The sequence below is a fragment of the Nymphalis io genome, chromosome 17, assembly GCF_905147045.1.
Source record: "Nymphalis io chromosome 17, ilAglIoxx1.1, whole genome shotgun sequence".
In the NCBI taxonomy this organism is placed as follows: Eukaryota; Metazoa; Arthropoda; class Insecta; order Lepidoptera; family Nymphalidae; genus Nymphalis; species Nymphalis io.
The window spans coordinates 2,686,265-2,707,371 of NC_065904.1; the positions used below are offsets into that span (position 1 = coordinate 2,686,265).

Genomic DNA, 21,107 nt, shown 5'->3' on the forward strand with positions numbered 1-21,107 from the left:
CATGTACTATACATGTTTTATTTAATACTGATAAAATAATTATTTAAATACAAAATAGTGTTTACTTATAAAATGATGAAGTCGTTATTTTATTTTTATTTTAAAACAAACTTCGAGGTTGGTTCCATTTTCATTAAAAAAACAAAAACCCTATAACTGAAATATTTTAATGATCCTTTTATAATTGATACAGGCTTCCGAATTTCACGCACCAGTTTTTGCGTGATTGAGTAACAAACATAAAAGCATACAAACTTTCATATTTACACCTTGATAAGTATAAGTAAGGATATACTTACACAGACTCACTCAAAGTAATTAATCCTACTAGTAATCCCTTCGTGGAACACGTAGGGTATTATTGAATTAATTAAAAAAAAACGTTATGCGTTAATCTATTTAAACATAATCTTTTACAGACATATCGTACACATATCAATGAACATTATTTTAATTAAACTAAATACATAACACGACATATCCTTTCAAAATGATCAAGATACATTTAAGATAGAAGAAAAATAAATATACAGATTCAAGATTTGTATTAATTGGCTTTCTGACAACGTGTCTGACAATATTCCGTTCGAATAACAAAACAATTTGTTTGAGTTAAACAAACGATGTACTAACGTTATTACAAATCCAATATAAGATTACAAGGCTTTTATTAATTACAGGATTATTATTCAACGAAAAAAAATATACCTAAAGTATCAGCCCTTAAATAATCAACATACAAATAAACGTTTAACAATATTTTTGATATATCTAAATAATTATGATACAGGACTTGTATTATATTTTGTTTGGTTTAGTATTATACGTTTTTATTGCAAATTGATTTTAAATTTATTGTTAGGTAACATAGCCTAGACAATACGTATAGACGATTAAATTACAAAGATGTTCGTGGCGAGCGTCTTGCGAAGGTCGTTCCAGAGAATGCTCATGCAATTGACACATCCATTTCCGTTCACCGTTGTTAAAACATATGAAGTTTAGACTTTAAATCATCTCTATATGATCTTATATATTAAAATCTTATTACTTTTGTATTACATTTTACATTGCTATTATATATGCAATTGTATAACTAGCACATTGGTTTAGTGTTTGGTCTGAGGCCGTAGATACCAAGGTCGTCGGTACAACCGCGGGTCGGGTCAAAGCCGTAGATTCTAAGTAGCAGCAAGGAGTCTGGAAGTTGGAAGTATACACTCCCGTCCATCGGAAAGCATTTAAAGCCGTTTGTCCTGCGCCTGAACTCCTTCCGACCATGTCGGATTGCCGTCCAATCAGATTATGAGAGTTAGGAAATAGACAGCGCATCTGTGTTTACGCACACATTTGTGAACTATAATATATCCTGCGCAGTCTATCTTGTATCTTGTATAGTATCTAATCTATCTTGAGATTTTTTTATTTTTTTATAGAACAGGAAGGCGGACGAGCATATGGGTAACCTGATGATAAGTGGTCACCAACGCCCATAGACATTGACATTGTAAGAAATGTTATCCATCGCTTACATCACCAATGCGCCACCAACCTTGGGAACTAAGATGTTATACCCCCTGTGCCTGTAGTTACAAGTACTCACTCACCCTTTAAAGTCCTACCAAGGAAACCAAGTACCTACCGAATATGATTAAAATATTCGTTTATGTAACTTTAAAGTTAAATTATCATTTACATATAATGTTGTATGTGCTGCAGTCTTGATAACAACCTGCTAGTTTCACGTCTAATTAATCTTGTAAATCGATTTAGTAGCGTTTGTAGGCTACTTAAATAAAGTTTAGGTTGATAATTAAAGTAATTAATGTGAGATTAATGCAAGGCTATGTTTTGACGGTACATTAAAATTTTTCTCTGTGCCTACTAAGATTTTTTTAAATGTAATTTATAGTTTACGTATGTAAACTGTATTATAAATAATCAAAAATTATTATATGATTAAATAAATACTATTAACTTAGAAACATTATTGCATAAAATGATCAAAATATATATATTATTTTTGATATTGAATATTCAAAATCAAGAAAATATTCCTGACCTACCTTCGCGGTTAATAAAACATCGTTAAATATTTATATTGATCGTAAAATATTACGACTTTAATGAAGTAATTTAGAATCATATTTTATTTTAATGGCCTATTAAGACACTGAAATTTTGAACTTTTATGGCTAAATTATGAGGTTCGTTTTTTTGTAAAGAATTTATAAGTAAATGCATGTAGTTGGAAAGTCGGGAGTATTACACTCTCGTGCCTTGGAAAATATGTAAAGCCGTAGATCATACGATCCTGATTTCTATCCTGTTGTTCAGTGGCATAACTAGCTTTTGGGACCGTTTGACAATAAATTGCACGTAAATGCCAATTGCTTTTGACCGTAAATTATCAAATCCACTGACGTGTAGTTCGTCTCTTTGGTGAATCTTTAATATTATTTTGATTAATGGTATTTTCAATATGCTTTATTTACTAATCTATCAATGTGCTAAATAAACACCACAAAAAGGCTATAACGGTATTCGACATAGTAAAACTACTATAGAAAAAAAACGCCTTACTCTTCGAAAAAAGGGATCTACATTGTAACATGCGTTAATGCCACGATTGATTTATAACATACCAAAGGAATTTATTTAAAAAAATGTTACACAGCTTCTAATTGATGTTGTCCGGCTCTCGTACAGCATTAACGTGCGCGCCAATAAAGGTGGCCTTTCACTACATATAGCGCAACGTAGGGCGCAGTCTTGCTCAAGATATCGCTATTCGCTTGTCACTATAAATACGAGTATGTCTAATTTAACAGACAAAATGCATTCAATATTACTAGAAATTATTTCTAAATTCGCTGTCTTGTCGACGTGGCTATTTGTCTACTAATAATTGGACAAGCCAGTTGATAAACCGTTTGGAAATATCGAATTGAGGCTTAAAATAAACATTTGTCTCTTTTATATCATATTCATTAACACTGTGACATTTTATTTATGTTAAAATGGGGCTAGTTAGTGGACATTTAAATACCGCCCAAATACATTCGCGCTAGTAAGAAATATTACCAACCATGGTAATAAGGATTTGGTTTCCTTGTGTCTGTAATGACACTGGCTCACTTGCGCTTCAACTAGGATCATAGCAACACAAAATAAATTGCAGTTTGGTAGAGTGTGACAAGTAAGGCGTGTAAGGGTTTTGGATTTTTCTTAATACATAAAAGTGCTTGTTATTTTTTTTTAAATTGTTTTGTGGGCGTACAAATGGGTACATCTGATGATAAGTGATCACCACCAGCCATAAAAAATAGTGCTGTAAAACATATGATATACATCATCAATGCCCCACCAATCTTGGCTACTAAGATGTCCCTTGTAGTTGTAGTTGCACTCGTTCACTCACCCTTCAAACCGTAAAAAGATAATACTAAGAATTTTTGTTTGGCGGTAAAATATCTCATGAGTGTGTGGTAATAACTCACATACATAACTCGTGAGACAACAAATCCTGTATCATTTAAATGTTATTATAGTTTATGGTGAACAAAACCTTTTCGAAATTTCACGATCGTTTTGCGGTTAGTTTCAGGATGTTGCAGAATAGCTGCAAAAACAGACTCTAAACTCATTCAAGTGAATACACGAACGATGCGATTTGCGTTCACAAGATAAATATGCGCTACAAGATGAATAGCATGAGACTGTGCTATCATGTGCTTTTTTTAGTAGGCGACTGGTTTTTGATAGGCGCTGATATTTTTGTTTATTTCGATAATGATGTCGTAACTGAAATCTAGTGGAATATCACACAACATAGTGCTGCTGGTTGAAATGACATTTAAGTGCTGATAATGGTTTTTTAGTACGTTCTTGAGAACTTATAATGTCTGTTTACACATTCATGTGTGTGTTTCATATAAGAGAGTATTACATATGCCATAAATTATTCTTAAGTATTTTAGCTTAATCATTAATATTGTTTGTAAAAATCTTATTTATAAATTTATATTTAATACGCAGTTTTAAATATAAGACATATTAGCCTATATTATAAATGCTAAATGTCTGTTTGTTACTTTATCACGAACCCGCCATCTTAGATTAAAGATTTGAAGATTCACGTGTTCTAACCACTGGGCTATCTTCGTATTGATTAGTATAATCCGTAGTAAAATAATCGGTAATTATATTTAATAACTAGCTAATAAAATAGATAAGAAGAAAAATGTGTAGTAATTAGGATATGTTTTGCGTAAAATCCGTTCTTAGTGAGCGTCTACGTCGGGGAACTGTGACAAATTTCAGGCGGACCGGGCGGGTAGTTCAGGAGGTCTCGTGATGTGTGGTATTTCACTTATATATATAGATTATAAAACTATCTAAATCGCAGGGAAACAGATTTAATGTTCTTGTCTTAGTTCTTTGTAATCTTTCAAAAACGAAAGTGTCTGTTACGGTTTCGGATGTAACTTGGTTGGTACCTAAGTAAAGATTTTCTACTATTTTAAATTGATGAAATATAACTTAATCTTAAATAATACCTAACAAAGCGTTCGGTTTATGTATAATTCCATAATTATACACACATAAAAATATATAAGATGGTTTCATTACAGTTTCAATATTGTATCAAATCTCTTTAAACGAAAAATGTAATTATTGAAATTCACTTCTGCTTAAAATACAAAAAGGTACTGTATTATATTAAGCATTTTACATCACGATAGTTATTTTTTGTGTAATATGAATATGTATTAATAAGTATTCATATTTAAAATTCCATTTACGAATTGTTTTTGTTAATTGATTGTAATATAATCTGTGTTTATATTAAATGTTAATTGTTGGCAATATCTGCTGGCGCCAACAGCAGGTTTCCTCAGACTGTCCGCCTGTCAGTTTCAATTAATAAATAATGTCTTAACACCTCTTATATGCAACATCTGACAGACGTACACGAATCTTAATGGATATACTTTTGTACTAGAATATGTATTTTGTAATATGAATTATTCCACTTCTTAAAATTAAGTTGAAGTTTGACGTGCGTTTAGATTCGGACGATTAATCAAAATTATTTTTTAGTGTATCGTACACTTGAGAATATTAGTAACCTATGTAATGAAACATTGTTACGTGTAATGGTACATTTAAACGAGGTTAATAGGCGAGACAATCCACTAAGCTAAGATATTATGCCTAGTGTAATTTACACGTTTAATTGCTATCGGAGCTCAATAATTTTAGGCTTTTTTTTTTTTATATGCCCCGGGATGGCAAATGACTCTACTCCACCTGATGGTAAGTGGTAGTAGAGTCCAAACGTTAAGTATCTTAAGGCTGTTCTTGGATGAAGAATATTTTGATTTTGACTTATTGCAATTTCATTGTAAATGTCACATCGTGGCAGTTTGTGCAAATCGTATGTACAAAAAATGTTTCCAATTTAAAATTGTAAAACGTCGTATGTTACTGACGTTTTTATTTAATTTACGAATTCTTTAAAAGGTAAATTCGTTCGTGCGTTACCATAGAAACGGCAGAAAAAAATGATAATTTAAGTGTTTTGCGCATATTATATTTACATAATCATATCATATAGAGTTTATTATAAAATTAATTGCATATTTAAAATCAATAAATGTATTTAATAATAATATTTCCGATTCCGCTAATAAATATATATTTGAAGTAACATAAAAGTCATATAATGCTATTAAACAAAATACGGCTTAAGGTCTTTAGATTGGTCTTTTGCAATATGTTTATTAAAAAAGTAGTTTTCCTTTAATAAGTAATTAAATTGTTCATTGATTTACGATTATTTTTAATGTTAAATAATTAAGTTTATTTTTACATTTATCTTACACATACGCACAAGGCAGATTTTTTTATTAAAGTAATACTTTCATTTTTTGTTTTTCTTTAATTGTATTTTTAGTTATTAAAAGGTGCCAATTGCTAAAGATGCAATCATTTAAAGATGCTCAATTTCAAATATTGATTCCGTAATTAAAAAATCTAAATTTGTGTATTAATGGTCGAATGCGAAATAAGGATTTTAATTTTTATTTATTGATAATGAATGTGTAAGTGATTCAAAGTGTTTTCTATTAAGTGATCATTTGATCTTTACGTTCCGGAACGAGTTTTTCTATTATAAGCCGGTTTTGTTATATATGTATGTAGTTAGGGAAGTAGTGCTTCACTAGCTTGCAAATAATTATCAACTATGACTTCGCTAACTGCAAAAATTTAAGAAGGGCCAAAATTTAAGTGAACTTAAAAACACAACGTATATAAAACCTGAGATCCTGTATTTTGCGGCGCACTCATGGTGTAAGAAAAGAGTGCAGGCTACCAATTATCATTGAAGACTACAGAAGCTTATAAATTATAAATTTATAATATGTTATTGTTTAGAATTTATTTGGAGCTGCCCACACTCAGTAGGCCGCCGAATTAGAGGCTTTAAACTTTTTATCTGAAACATCTAATGGCATGCCTTGGCGATAAAACCGATTCGTAAACCATAACGGCAAACGGCATGACGCTCTCTTATGACGTCATGCGTTGCGCTACTTCGTTGTATATATAATAATAACATATAATGTATTCCTTTTTGTTATTAATAAATTAATTAATACTTTTCAATTATTCAAGGCTAAAGCCTGTTCTCGTTTTTGATGAGTTGATGCGCTTTGATATGTGTCAGATTTTCATACTACCCTACCTCACTTTCACTGTCATTATACATACAATGGGACAGTAAACTGACTGGAAATAGTCCAGGCGCAAGACCAACGGCTTTGCGTGTTTTCCGGGACGGGTCTCTAGGCTGTACAGAGGCCATATCTCATGTAATAGAAACGCACAATTTATCCATGCGTTCTAGTGATGTAACAAAACAGCTTATTATATAATTCTTTATTCAAACATACGTATATAATTAAACTATTGCTCACGGCCTTTTCTTCTTCACTTATGATAATGTTGCATGTATGTGACATGGCGCAAATGTCATTAGGACGCATATTAAAAGCGACTTAGTATGTAAATTCCGACAAATTACGACAAATATAATGATGGAATTTAATTGGGTGTTCGAATTTACTTTAGTTAGTTGAAGGTAAAAAATTTATGATTGGATGTAACTATAGACGATCTTTGGAACTTTAAATTGGTGTTGTCTATTTTTGATTTGTCGATAGCAACAATGGACGTGTGATCAATCAATTTAAATGTTCCTAAATCCTAATTTATTGATGTGGATCAATAGTGTGGTGACGGCGACGAATATCACACTATATCATATCCATGTCACCCCATTTCATCCCGTAGGGGGCGTAGAAGTCGGCCCGAAGAAATATACACCAGAGTACGGGCAGCAGCGTCTCTTAGAGTACTATGACCAACTTACTGCGATCGCCAACCCGTCTGCCTATCGTGGCGTTTATGACATATTCCCCCAATGATTGGTATAACAAATATTTATATGTTTATGAAATGTGAATTGTCAAATTATTTATGAAAGAATATTTGAAAAAACAGTTTTTCTCTTATGTTATTCACTGTAAATATCTTTGTGTGTCGATCGTTTGTTCGGTATATGCTATTACTTTTTTACAGGCCGACTGTTTCCTGTCCTAGATACTAGCTTAATATTGTCTATATTAGATTCATTTGATATAAGAAGGCTGATGAATAAATGGGAACTAAAATGTTGTGTCCTTATCCTGTATACACTGGCTTTCAAGCTACCTATCCAAACAGATTTACACAATGCTTTACCGCCAAGTAAAGTATTTTATAGAAATTGTTGCGTGTGGTAATTATTAAGTCAAATTATATTAAAATCTAGGCAAACCACATAGTTAAGGTAACAATTCTAAGCTATACATAATGTACCTCAGTCGTTGCCCGCGGTTGTATTATAATTAACGTGTAAAGGAGCCAGATTGATGTATTTCAACAAATCACAGCTGTGAAGTTGCCAAGGCCCTTATATCATGCCAAACTGTGCTGTGATGGAGTATGATAAATAATATAAATCAATCTATTGTAATTTAAACGGTGTTGGCGTGAATATATTTGAAAAAAACTGAATTCTTTTAAAAACGTTGGGTTAATAGAAAGGCACGCTCTCAATTTGCCAGCTTCGTTTTAAGTCTTTATTTTATATCAACATTGAAGTACTATGCATTACATATTCAGAAATAAAACTCATACTTAAGGAAACTCGATTCGACCTTATGTAATTTTTCAACAATTGTTTTTGGGTTTTATTTATTTATTGGAGACGGTCTGGATAATTAGATGAAGCACTGATTCACGTTTTATATCTTCACTTGATGCCTTGCAAATATTGTGGTATTAACGATTAGATATTGCCAAATTGACAAGCCCAGCTGTGACGAAATAAAAAAAAAACTAGGTGGGCCACTCAATTCATCGTCTGCCCTGGCAAGTGGCGAAACTCGTGACTGTTTATTTAGTTTCAGATTATTTTTTGCATCAGAAACGTTACGTTGACGTTGCGTTTACGTGTTGGTAGGCCTTTGCGTAAGCCCGTCTGGGTAAATACCATCCACTCATCAGATAGTCTTCCGCTAAACAGCAATACGTAGTATTGTTGTTGGAAGGGTTACTGAGCCAGTGTAACTATAGGTATAAGGGACATAATATCTTAGTTTTCAAGGTTGGTTACCATCAGACCTGCCCGTTCGCCTACCTGCACTATAGAATTAAAAGAAATGCGTCATAATTCGACGTTGCAATATAATTAGCTTAATTTTCATTAAAAACATTTAAATTAATACAATTGTATAGTAAATATCAGCTATCATTAATATATTATAGTCTTGTATAGTTTTGCAGATAACACAATTTATGTTAGTTATGATAATGCAATGTTACATTGCACGTAATTTCTAACACTGAGCCACATTTAACCAATGCTTCCAGACATAAACTTTATTTTTGCTTTAATAATACAAAAATAATGTCTCTTCTATGCAATTTAATAAACAAATAGCGCGATTGTAAATTACTACTAACGCCATCTATTATCGCGTAGCAAAAACTAAACATTAAACATTTAACAATATTTTTACTGATAATAATAAAAGCACCTTCCCACGCGCTTATTTAATTTATTAACTGAATAAAGAAATAATAATCATTGTTCATTAAATTCAAATTAGTATAAAAAGAACCATTAAATTGAAAAAATCGTGCTTAAGATTTTATTTCATTAATGGTTCAAAGAGAGATATTATTTATATATAATTCATCAAACCTTAATGTGCTTGATCGTTGCGTTTGGAAATTGACATTTTGGTGGACACGGAGACTGCAGCTACACAGGATATAATATAACAAACAAAATAACAAACACAGACATACTTTCTATTGCCCCTCATAATTCGATGGGGTAATCGGAGAGAGATCAGGCGCAGACAGCGTTATATCAATTCCGAAACACGGTAGTATATATTTAACAAATAAAAAGGTATAGGTTATTATAATTAATTTATAATTACTTGCCATATTGTTAATTAGATAGGAAAAAACAAAATAAGAAACACCAAAAGTGAGATCACCTCATGAAAAAAATTACAATCATTTTTTAATTAGAATATTTGAGCGTAAATTGTCAATAATGTCCTAAAAATAGTTATAAAAATATAATTTCGAAATTATTATTCTTTTCGTACAAAATTATATTTACAATAAGTGGATAAATGTTACCCAGATAACAACGAACCTTCGCATACTTCCGAGAGAAAACTTGCATTAACACTTTGCTTATTTGTTTTGAAAAAGACTAAATAGCTGACTAAGCGCGTACAACGATGGTATCAAAGAAGACGTGACGTCGTCAATAATGAGTATCCTTACTCCATAGCCAATTACGCAGAACATAAAGATGTCATGTTGTCAAGATGAAGCAATTTAAACTTTAATAAAATGATCGTCTTCCTTCAAGGGCTTCTTTACATAATAGCGATAATGAGGAGCTTACACATCTGACAAGCACGTAGGTGTTGCCATATATTTTGTAAAAACATTTATTAAAATATATTGACACTTTCAAAGTGATATTTATATAAAGAATGATGTTTTTTTTTATTTAACAAAATAAGTGTTGGAAGCTCTACCCACATACATAAAAGGGTCATTTAGTTCATGCGATACGATATCGTTGGATCAAGTTGTTCAAGAAAAAAATATTAGTTAATATACTGACATTACATTTTTTTTTTTACTATTAATAGGCCAGCGTTTGACCGTTGACTTGCCTGATGTTAAGCATCGACACGATCTAAGATGTAGCACGCTTGCCTATAAGAAACCTGTTTACTCTGGATTTGAAAACACCAACACTGTACCTATCGGGAAATACGGACTCAGGCAAAGCATTCCAAAGTTTCGCAGTGCAAATGATGAATGTAGACTCAAAGCGCTTCGTACGTAGACGGGGAATTTCCACTGTGTACCTATGGGGCTTTGGTCGTGTTTGCCGGGCCGTTCGATAGTAAAAAGGGGCTGGAGGAATCAGTTCATGTAATTCCTGAGCACATTCTCCGAAATGTATCCCATAGAAGACTGAGAGTGATGCAACCACACGTCGATGTTCCAGACTTTGGAGCCTAGACTCGACCAATGCGTCGTCTCCTATCAACTTTCTGGCACGCCTCTCAATCAACTCTAGAGCCTGAAGGTGGTTCTTGGCAGAGCCATCCCAAAAGTGAGAGCAGTACTCCATTCATGACCTCACTTGTGCTTTATATAAGTTGAGCAGTTATTCTGGAGTAAAGTAACGTCTCACTTTGGAGAGGATACCAAGTTTTCGAGCGGCTATTTGGGCTTTGGACTCAATAAAAGAGCCGAAATTTAGAGTCGACGTGAGAGTAATGCCAAGAAGGTCAAGATGGTTAGTTATAGGTACAGATACATTTCGGAAGGAAGAAGGTAGCTGGAATTCTCTCTTTTTGGCGGAAAACAAACACGCCTGCGTCTTAGATGCATTGAACTTGACCAGATTGGCATCGCCTCAATCGGACACTGCCTTAAGGGTCAAGCTCAGGCGCTCTACCATGGCCTCTCTCTGAGCCTGGATTTGGGCCTCACTAGCTCGCGCGTTGGACTTGTAGCTCTCGACAACTGTGCAATCATCTGCGTATCCATGGATACCGGGCATTAGCAGATCATTAATGTGCAGCAGAAATAGTGTCGCCGAGAGCACTGACCCCTGGGGAACATCGGCATTTATAGCCATTTGATCCGACGAGTGGCCATCAACCACTACTCTTAACAGGCAGGCCATATGCAGGAAGCTTGCTGATAAGGCCATCACGCCAAACCCTATCAAAGGCCTTAGAGATATCCAAAGAAACAGCAAGTGCCTCCCCGTGTTTATCGATGGTGGATCTCACTCCAGATGTGTGTGACGTACACCAGAAGATAACCAGTGGACCGGTTTCGGCGAAACCCGTACTGTCGGTCACTGAGAATGCCATTGGCTTCTAGGTACGTCAGGAGCCTAGTATTTAGGATACGTTCCATTGTCTTGCACAAAATGGACGTAACCGAGATGGGTCTGTAATTGGCAGGGTCAGCATGACTGCCCTTTTTAGGCACGGGCTGCACGTTAACAAGCTTCCAGGACTTAGGCACTTGACCAGTCTCAAGAGAGAGGCGAAACAGACGTGTCAGGATAAGAGACAGTTCAGGCACACAGCTCCTCAGGACAATTGCTGGAATGCCATCAGGTCCGCTTGCCTTGTTCACGTCTAGACTGCGTAGCGTTTTTCGAACTTCCTTTTGCCGAATGCGTATATCACTCATATGAGTGTCGGTGCTAGGTGTTGCTGGAGGTGTCGCGCTACCAGCGTCAAGACGTGAAGACTCCGCAAATAGAGACGCAAACAGATTTGCTTTCTCTTCAGCGGTGTGAGCAAGCTTCCCGTCAGGCTTCTGAAGGGGAGGCAGTGAGGGCCGACAAAAGTTTGCTTCAACCGCTTTAGCTTGGGACCAATACGCTTTGCTACCCGAGGGGTACGAAGCCAGTTTGTTCCCTATTCGACTAATGTGATCGAAGCGTGACTTTTGCATAGCTTTCTTGCATGACTTGGCGGCTTTATTAAAGGCTCTCTTTTTTGGCGTATATCCCTCGCTTTGCGATTACGAGCATCAACCCAAGCCAGGTACGCTTGATGCTTCAATGTTTCAGCGCGTCCTCATTCAGGTCCGAACCAAGGTTGAGCTTTAGTGGAGAGTGGCACGTCTGAAAATGGAATAAAATATTCCATAGCCAGACGTAGCAATCTGTCACACTTTGCACGCTAATCGAGGGATCACCAGATGAGAAGCACACACGCTGCCAAGGATAGCATGCAAGGAAAGAGCGCATTCTTTCCCAATCTGCTGACTTGTATCGCCACACATGCCGAGTTCCAGTAAGACTGGGGTTGGAAAGTGTGTAGACAGATACAGATTTCACCAGACAGTGGTCGGACTTACCTAACGGTGAAGAGATCGCCACTGAGTAACGGTCCGGATCAGTTGTCAGTAGAAGGTCCAAGCAATAGGCCTTATGCGAGTCAACGTCAGGTACTCGTATAGCACCATGGACCAGCTGGGTAAGATCTAACGCTAAGGCTAGCCTTCGCGTCTCTAACCCAGCATGGTCAGTGTCCTGGTATGGAAATAGCCACTCCTTGTGGTGGGCATTAAAATTCCCCAGAAATACCAATTGGGCTGTGGGGTACAACCGTTGAGCCGCATCAGCCGCCTCACTGAGGTATTCTGTGAGCCTTGTTGTCTCTTGATTCCCGCTGTACGATCGGTAGACACAGGCATACAGGATTTTTTCCATACCCGTGTCCACCAAAGCCCAAAGTACCGAAAATATGGTGTCTTCAAATCGCCGGAGACACCGAAAGCAGATGTCATTCTGGACGAAAACGCATACGCCTGCTCGTGATTTAAAATTGTTCTCCAGGGTATACCCTGGGTAGGAAAGATACGATACGTCGGACGGCAACCAATCTGCGACCTATTTATAAAAAAATGACTTCTATTATTGTCCCAACTCCTAACGTAAACTTTACACTTGATTGGAAGGAAATATATATATCAATAGATATTACATAACTATTTATTTTTCTCGGCTTCAATTACGCTTGATATTTTTGTTAGCAATATACAAGCAAATATTTTGTTTGTGACATTTAAAAATTAAAATTAATTATTTTTTTTAATCAACAAAGCGTTGATTATCTCGATATATCTGATCGTTAAGTGTCCGTGCACTTGTTAATTGAAAGTAAAACCACGGACATAACGCTGTGGGCGTAACATCATAATTTTTTAAAGATATCAAAAGCAATAATAATAATTTGTTTAATTTTATTCAAGTCAATAATCTCAATAATTAATTGTTGTGTATTAATAATAATTTAGGGACTAATGAAAGTTAATCAGAGCATTTTATATTTTTAAGAATCTTGCGCAAGTCGCCTTGCGCTGGCGCCGATTTTACACGTACAGTGGGCTGTAGCGGTTAAAGAATTAAGCTATCATAAAAAATAATTGTTTTTTTTATCTTTGAACGCGTTAATTGTGTACATTTATACACGAATGCGTGGTCAAGTGTACATATAAATATTTACAGCGGTTTTAATGTGATTGGAAAAGGTTTTTTTTATATAATTTTATTACCATGCACCGAGTTTTATAGCAGCGAATGTCGCCATCGCTAATATATGGAAAGTTTTAAACATTTATGTTGGTCTATTCAATGACTTTTATATAATCTAGCTTATTTACATATAACGGTAGTATATTGGATACTAAATTAAAATTAAATCGTCCAAACAAGCAAAAATAGTGTACTATACTTAACTGTATGATAATTAGCGCCAAAACTTTGAACTCAATCGATTGAATTAAATGTGTGGAACTTGTTTGTAATTCAGTTGCAAGATTTAACTTACACACTAACTTTTACTAAATAAAAGATTCCAATCAATATTTGTCACAATAACGATTTCCTGAAATAATTAAAAAATTAAGAACATTTAAAATATTGAGACTGAAAACTCAGCTTATTCAATAACGATCATGGTTACGCAACATTCGTACCGCCTCAGATACAACCCAAACCTGACAATATTTATAAGGCAGAAGTTGTGTTGCACACACAGATTTTTCTCCAAGCGCAAATTTCAGAGCCAAGAAAGGTAAACCGCTCTTTTTGGTAAATTGGAGTTTGAGGATGCATTGCATGCGTTTGAGAATGGATTGTATATTTCGACTCAACCGTTTTGTCAACCACTTTAACGCTTTACGATGATATGTTTTATCTTATTTAATTAATAAGAAGCGAATACAAATAATCTGCATGCGCGCTTTAATTAGGTCTTTGGTCTTTTATAATATAAATATTATATAGTTCGAATATACCTAGATTTGTATATATGAGGTCGAATTCTATTTAGTAGCTATTGGCTAACTTTATTGATACGTAAGTGAATATTTAGAAATACATAATTATGTTTATGTTATTGTTAAATATTACTACAGATAAGTTAATGATTCTCAATCGATTTCGATCATGGCTATCTATCTAAACAGAGGGCAGCCAACTGCGCGGTAGACGGGTAGATTGTTATCTACCCGTTGGGTTGTTCCCAAGGTTGTTATGCAGACGTGGCCAAAGCTACAGGAGGAAACTAATATATATATAAAGCTTATAACATCAAAGTGAGCCGTGTAACTACCGGAATAAGAGGTATGGGATCTTAGATTGATTGTGTGGCAGCCTTGACGGTGTGAGCGAGTTTATATTTCGTATTTAGTAGTGCCAATGCAAGGTGTTTTTTTTATGAAATAGTTAGATGACCGGCAAGCGGGCCGCCTGGCGGGAAGTGGTCATTAATGTCATCATGTTACCCATTTTCCGCATCGCCAATGCGCCACCAAGTGGGTGGTACCTACCCAAACGGACTTTCACAAAGCCCTACTACCTAATAACATGTACATGTAACAAACATATACAAATACAATTAAATTTATATATCTTGTATCAAAATCAATGAATAACCCCAATTAGTTCTATCAATTGTACCGTGCCCGTGCCCACTTCGTTGGGCGGTAAACATTTTTACTTGTGATGAAATTATGATTGTGGTTCGGTTAGTGCTGAGTGCTATGATTTATTTCCTGACTGCCAAAAGTCGCGTTGGTCGAGCATTGTCTCGCGTATTTGATATTTTAAATTATCTCTTAAACTATGCAACCAAAAATATACTGTATAAAAAGAATTTTATCTAAATAAAGTTTCCTTGGTGATAAAGCAATTTATTTACAAATAGATTGACGTGTTGTATATGAAAAAAAGGTCTAATAGAAATATCATTCAATAGATTACGACACGGTCGCGGTTCCATACCTATGTCGTATTGTCTCTTTAAGTATTCGTCCAAATTATATGCAGTAAGAGGCAAAAGTCTTTTTTTTAAACACCAGAGACGATAAGTTTACTTATTTTGATAAGAATTCATAATTGTTGATAATATGAACAAAAAAATATTTTTGTAATATAAAAAACTATTTTCTGTGACTTAAATATAAAAGTTAGTCATATGCTAACTTTTTTGTAGATATCATCAAGTTCTACAACTTTTCTCTAGAATTCAATCATATATCTCTCATCATTAAGGCGTTCGTAAGAAACGTTTTCGTCCGACTGTTTTTTCCCCAACTTACTTTGCAAAACCGACTACCACGAAAAAGCCTTTTCATTTTTCGGGTTAATATATAGCTTATGACACTCACAAATAGTGTGGCTTAATAAGCTATTGGTAAAAGAATTTTCAAAATCGGTTCAGCAGATCCAGAGATTACCCCGTACAACCTCACAAATATTACCTCTCTATAATATTAGTTTAGATAATGTGTCTTATTTTTTAACATCAGCATTAAATTTATTTATTGCTAAATGTAAAATTTTCTTCCAGCAGTGGACGGCAAAAGGCTGAAAAAAAAAAGAATGTAAAATTATGTTTGTGATTTAATATTATAGTATCGAATATGTTGCTCCAAGAAGGATGCTGTGATACAAAATATACTTTTCGTTTATACTATGTACTATGAGTTTAATATTATCATTACGAAGACCGTAACCCTTCAGTCAGTAATACTATGCTAATTGCTATTTTACTGTAATGATTCAATTTTGTATTGAAACTTTGATGTTTAAACTCAAACATTATCGACGTTCATCATTTAATTAAATTTTAATACGAGAAACCGTTTTTCGCAATCACGACTACAATGCGTCGTGATCTTCTAAATTGGTCATTTTACGTTAACCGCATTGAAATAAACCTTGGCTTCACTAAGCCTGCATTAACTCACTTGATGACTTATACAGATATATACAGATATATAAATATGTCAAGAGAAAAAATGTAGTGGTCTTGTAATGAGATTTTACATTTTTAACCTTTAAGAAATAAGGTAATTTTATGTTATTGAAAAATGATAAGAACTAAAACAGTTTTTAATGATGGGATTACTGTAATTTCATTAAAGATGTTCTGTTTTGGTTGAATTCTTTAAGAGTTAAGCTGTTTTAATTTGACAGAATCTGGTTTTATGACATGTGTGTTTATATCGTATAACGAAACTTTTCTTTTGTTTGGGTTAAAGATTGCAAAATTTTGGTGCGCAAATCAACAAATTCAGTTGTTTTTCATATAAACTCCATACGCGACATTAGTCGTTTTATATTATGACTATCTTTTATAATCTATGTTTATTGCGAATATACTACGATAGCAGAAATAAAAAAATATTGTAATCTTTTTGGTACTTTTAGAGACAATTGCGAAATTGTTATCGTTCAATTAAAATATAATTTAATTATTATTATGAGGAAAATATTTCATGCAAACATTTTAAGAAGGAAAAGTTATAGTATTTTATATTATGTAATTTTATATATATATGCTTAATTCTATAAAATGGGTAAAAAAGTTACAAAGTTAAAATTATCTGTGCTGAATGCTCAATCACTAAATACAGGAAGAGACGAATTATCACACACTATAAAATATTTTGATCCAGACATAATTTCTATCACGGAAACATGGCTATCTGAGAACGTCACGTTAAAAAATTACAATATCCCAGGCTATAATTTTTTTCATGAACCACGATCAGATTCGCAATCTAGAGGAGGAGGAGTAGGCGCATATATACGTTCAAATTTGAGAGTAAAAGTATTGCCAGTAAATTCTTCGGCACTTGAGCAACAGTGACCTCCCAAATTTATTTTAGCACATTTTTATCTACGCTAGATGACAATCTATCATTTTTAACACCAAAATATGAATACGTATTTGTACCTGGTGACATAAACATTGATTTAAATTCGCATGGATATACTATATCTGGGTAGGTACCACCCACTCATCAGATATTCTACTGCAAAACAGCAATACTTGGTATTGTTGTGTTCCGGTTTGAAGGGTGAGTGAGCCAGTGTAATTACAGGCACAAGGGACATAACATCTTAGTTCCCAAGGTTTGTGGCGCATTGGTGATGTAAGCGATGGTTAACATTTCTTACAAGGCCTGTATTTAGTGAGTGAGACAGTGTAATTACAGGCACAAGGGACATAACATCTTAGTTCCCAAGGTTGGTGGCGCATTGGTGATGTAAGCGATGGTTAACATTTCTTACAAGGCCAATGTCTAAGGGCGTTTGGTGACCACTTACCATCAGGTGGCCCATATGCTCGTCCGCCTTCCTATTCTATAAAAAAAAACTATATGATATGCATAAACTTATACTGCACTGAATGTAGCGTTTGTGTTGGCAGCATATGTACAAGGCGTAGACTGAAAAGCAGCCTAGCTGAGACTACGACCTTTTCACCAAATTATGATATTGTTAACTCTTTTTTTATGGTTTTGTACCTTAATTTTATTATCTTTGTTTCTTTTTGGTGAATAAAGTTATTTATTATTATTATTATTAATGTGACAAATATTTTGCGCAGAACTTTCGCAGACACACGTCGCCACTAATAAATTTCTATATCCTTCCTTCGACAAACATATTATTCTGAACCGTGTTTACTCAGCATCAAGAAGTTTATCGGTTTGAAAATGCTAAAAATCGGTTACCGCCGTATATCCATACTGGATTATAATACGCTTTACAGAAAAAATCTTCTATTACATGACATTGATATTTGAGGAGGCGTTATTAGTGTACTGTATTACCCCTGCACAATATGTACATTCTTTAAAAAAAGCGTAATTATATACATGCTCTATTCAACATGGCCAGAACCCCCATAGTGAAGACAGAAATAAAATTGCATCTTTATCTGTTTCAGGCGACAAGCGCTTTATTTACTCTGGACGGCGCTCGTGGTGAAGAATTAACTAGAAGATTAGCACGTGGAGAACGCAGAAGAAGAAGATGCCGAGCGATTCTAGCGGTTCTAGCGCTTTTGTTGCTTCTTGCCGCTGTGGGAGCAGTCGAATTGCTTTTATCTAGAGGACAACGTGTTTTCGGAGCAGTGCTTCGTTGACATTCGCTTTTTATTCTTCTAGTAACACTAACGTGGTAACGTGGAAGAATAATTTTGACATATTTTTTTTAATTTCTAAATCCTGGCTACATGTTCACGGTCACGATAAAAATTGTAATTTGACTTAACTGATTGATACAATCACATTTGTTCAAAATTAAATATCTTACTTAGGTTTGTTGGGAAATATAAAACCTACGTCATGTAATAACATTTCTTCATCAACTAGTTTCAGCTGATAGAATCAATAATATTGTGGTAGCGAGTTCCCCGGTTAAACCTTAGTCTTGAGGGTAGCGTGATAACTATTGATCAATCAACGATCAACGAATCAACTAATTTCAAAGTTACAATGCTCAGTGTTCAATATTATTTGCACCAATATTTATTTAGCCGCCAACTTTTGTTTTTGCAAAATGAGGTAGGGTTGAGACAACTGCGTTGGTGACTAGTTGCGTAAATAGCCTTTTCGGGCCCCAAGGCAATAAAATGGCATTGTCCCCCTATCCCCTTTGCCTTTTAGAAGATATATTAATTCATATAACTTGTTGTCCGCGTAAAACTAATATAGTTTAAATCGCGTTTGCAGGTATTGAAACTTTTTCCTTGCGGTTTTTTTTTAATCTATGAGAGAAGTTCCCAAATAGTTTTGAATTAAAAAGGATCGCTACTCCTGGAATTCGAGGTACGCGCCCCCACGCCATTACATTGGTTACATTGGCACAGCAACGCAATTAGTGGTAACTTATTTTTACTAATGAAATTTAAAAAAAATTAGAAAAGTTATTGAAAAATTAATTTTAAACCATATACAAATATCACAGTAGAATGCTACGCTATTTCGTTGCGTGTATCGTTTTAATGACATTTATTGTTGTCAATTTTGCATATCACTTTTTGTCATTTCACGATGATATCTACGTCATGTTTCGAGTATGTTCTTAAAGAATATATCTTTATATTAATTATACAATTATTTTAATTGGTATAATTTAAATACCAATTGGTTATTTTTTTTTTTAATTCTGAAACAAATAGGTGTCAAGTTTTTGATTCAAAAAGGTTTCATATATATTTTGTATATACTATAAAATAAGAGTATAAGTAGTTAGGATTTTAAATATCTATATTTTAGTGTTTAATTGATATTTATGTGATATGAGGTTAATTAATTCGTACATTTGATTGGAATATGTGTTTTTTTTTTAAATTATTTTAAGGAACGATCCTCGCTCTTAACTCCTAAAATGTTCAATTGATTATGCCATTTATTGTAGAATAATTAAATAATAAGATTTCGTATCTTTTTCTTACTGTATATATAATTAATTGTCCTCGTCTGTTTTAACTAATGAATGAATAATTATTATATACTTATATAATATGTAATGATATCTAAGGCAAATTACAAAAAAAAGGTTTTTGTTTTACTATTAAATTAAATTATGATACAAATATTAGTATATTAATTTCAAATATAATATGTATTTCAATTTATATAGCCATTTATAGATTAAGTTTCTTTTTGTGTGATATAAGATACTTTAGAGATACTATAAGAAATGCATATATCTCTTTTAGGAATACGTAATTTTTTAATTTTATAAATTATAAGTTTTATATAACTTTTATATTGAAACTAAAACAACTGCGATTGACGATTGGCCCAATGAAATAGGGAATGATTTTTACTACTACCGTGATAACGTAATTGTTGTTGAGCGCATGTTCGCAATAGTGGTGTTGCAACTTTACAAATAATGTTCCGTCCTTATAACGAGTAACATCGTTGTTGTGTCGTAGTGTTCAAATCACGCTGTCGAGTTCTGTGCCGAAAAATGGTACATCAAATAGCACAATAAATATAACACGTACCTAGTTGCTTTATGTTTATTTTATTGGTATAAATTTTGAAACCACCTTAGTTCTTATCTGAGAAATATTTCAATTAAATGTATTTAAGTAGCAATTTACTTATTATTTTTAGTTTTTTATAGTGACACGTAGACAAATGCGTATACTTTGCAATCATATTTTATTTCATAAAAAAGTTGAAGTTTTCTCATTGTTGCTGACTTCATAACCAAATTTCAACTTTTAGTACATGAAATATATACATATATAAATCAAATCGAATCACTTATTTATTGATTGTCAAATTCGAAACTACCGCCGGTTCGGAAAACAAATACCCTGACCCGAGAAAAGCGAGCAAAAGTCTCCTATACTTTGATTGTGACAAAGGAGACATTTATCTCTGGATTCCATTTTTCACATAATATTTATAATATATTTACAAGTTTATTGTTTAAATATTAAACCATACACTAACAAATTGATATAACATTTATTATGTATATTTTAATGTTAAGAACTCTCAATATATACTTCGGAGTCACATATAATTATATTCATGTGTTTTGTTATTTAATACTGATATTAATAGAATATACTATATATTATGTACATAATTTT

The 21,107-nt window shown here is 33.6% G+C and overlaps 1 protein-coding gene across 3 annotated transcripts in view; it reads left to right on the top strand.

Annotated features, from left to right (window-relative positions):
• The window catches only part of LOC126775016 (uncharacterized), a 68,627-nt gene extending 49,383 nt beyond the window's left edge, over window positions 1-19,244 (top strand). For 2 of the 3 annotated variants that reach the window (XM_050496730.1, XM_050496732.1), the window contains exon 6: window positions 18,435-19,209. In XM_050496730.1, the coding sequence (XP_050352687.1) occupies window positions 18,435-18,632 (198 nt within the window). In that variant the 3' untranslated portion in view covers window positions 18,633-19,209. The other variant, XM_050496731.1, reaches the window with a different exon arrangement.
• The last annotated feature ends 1,863 nt before the right edge of the window (window positions 19,245-21,107 follow it).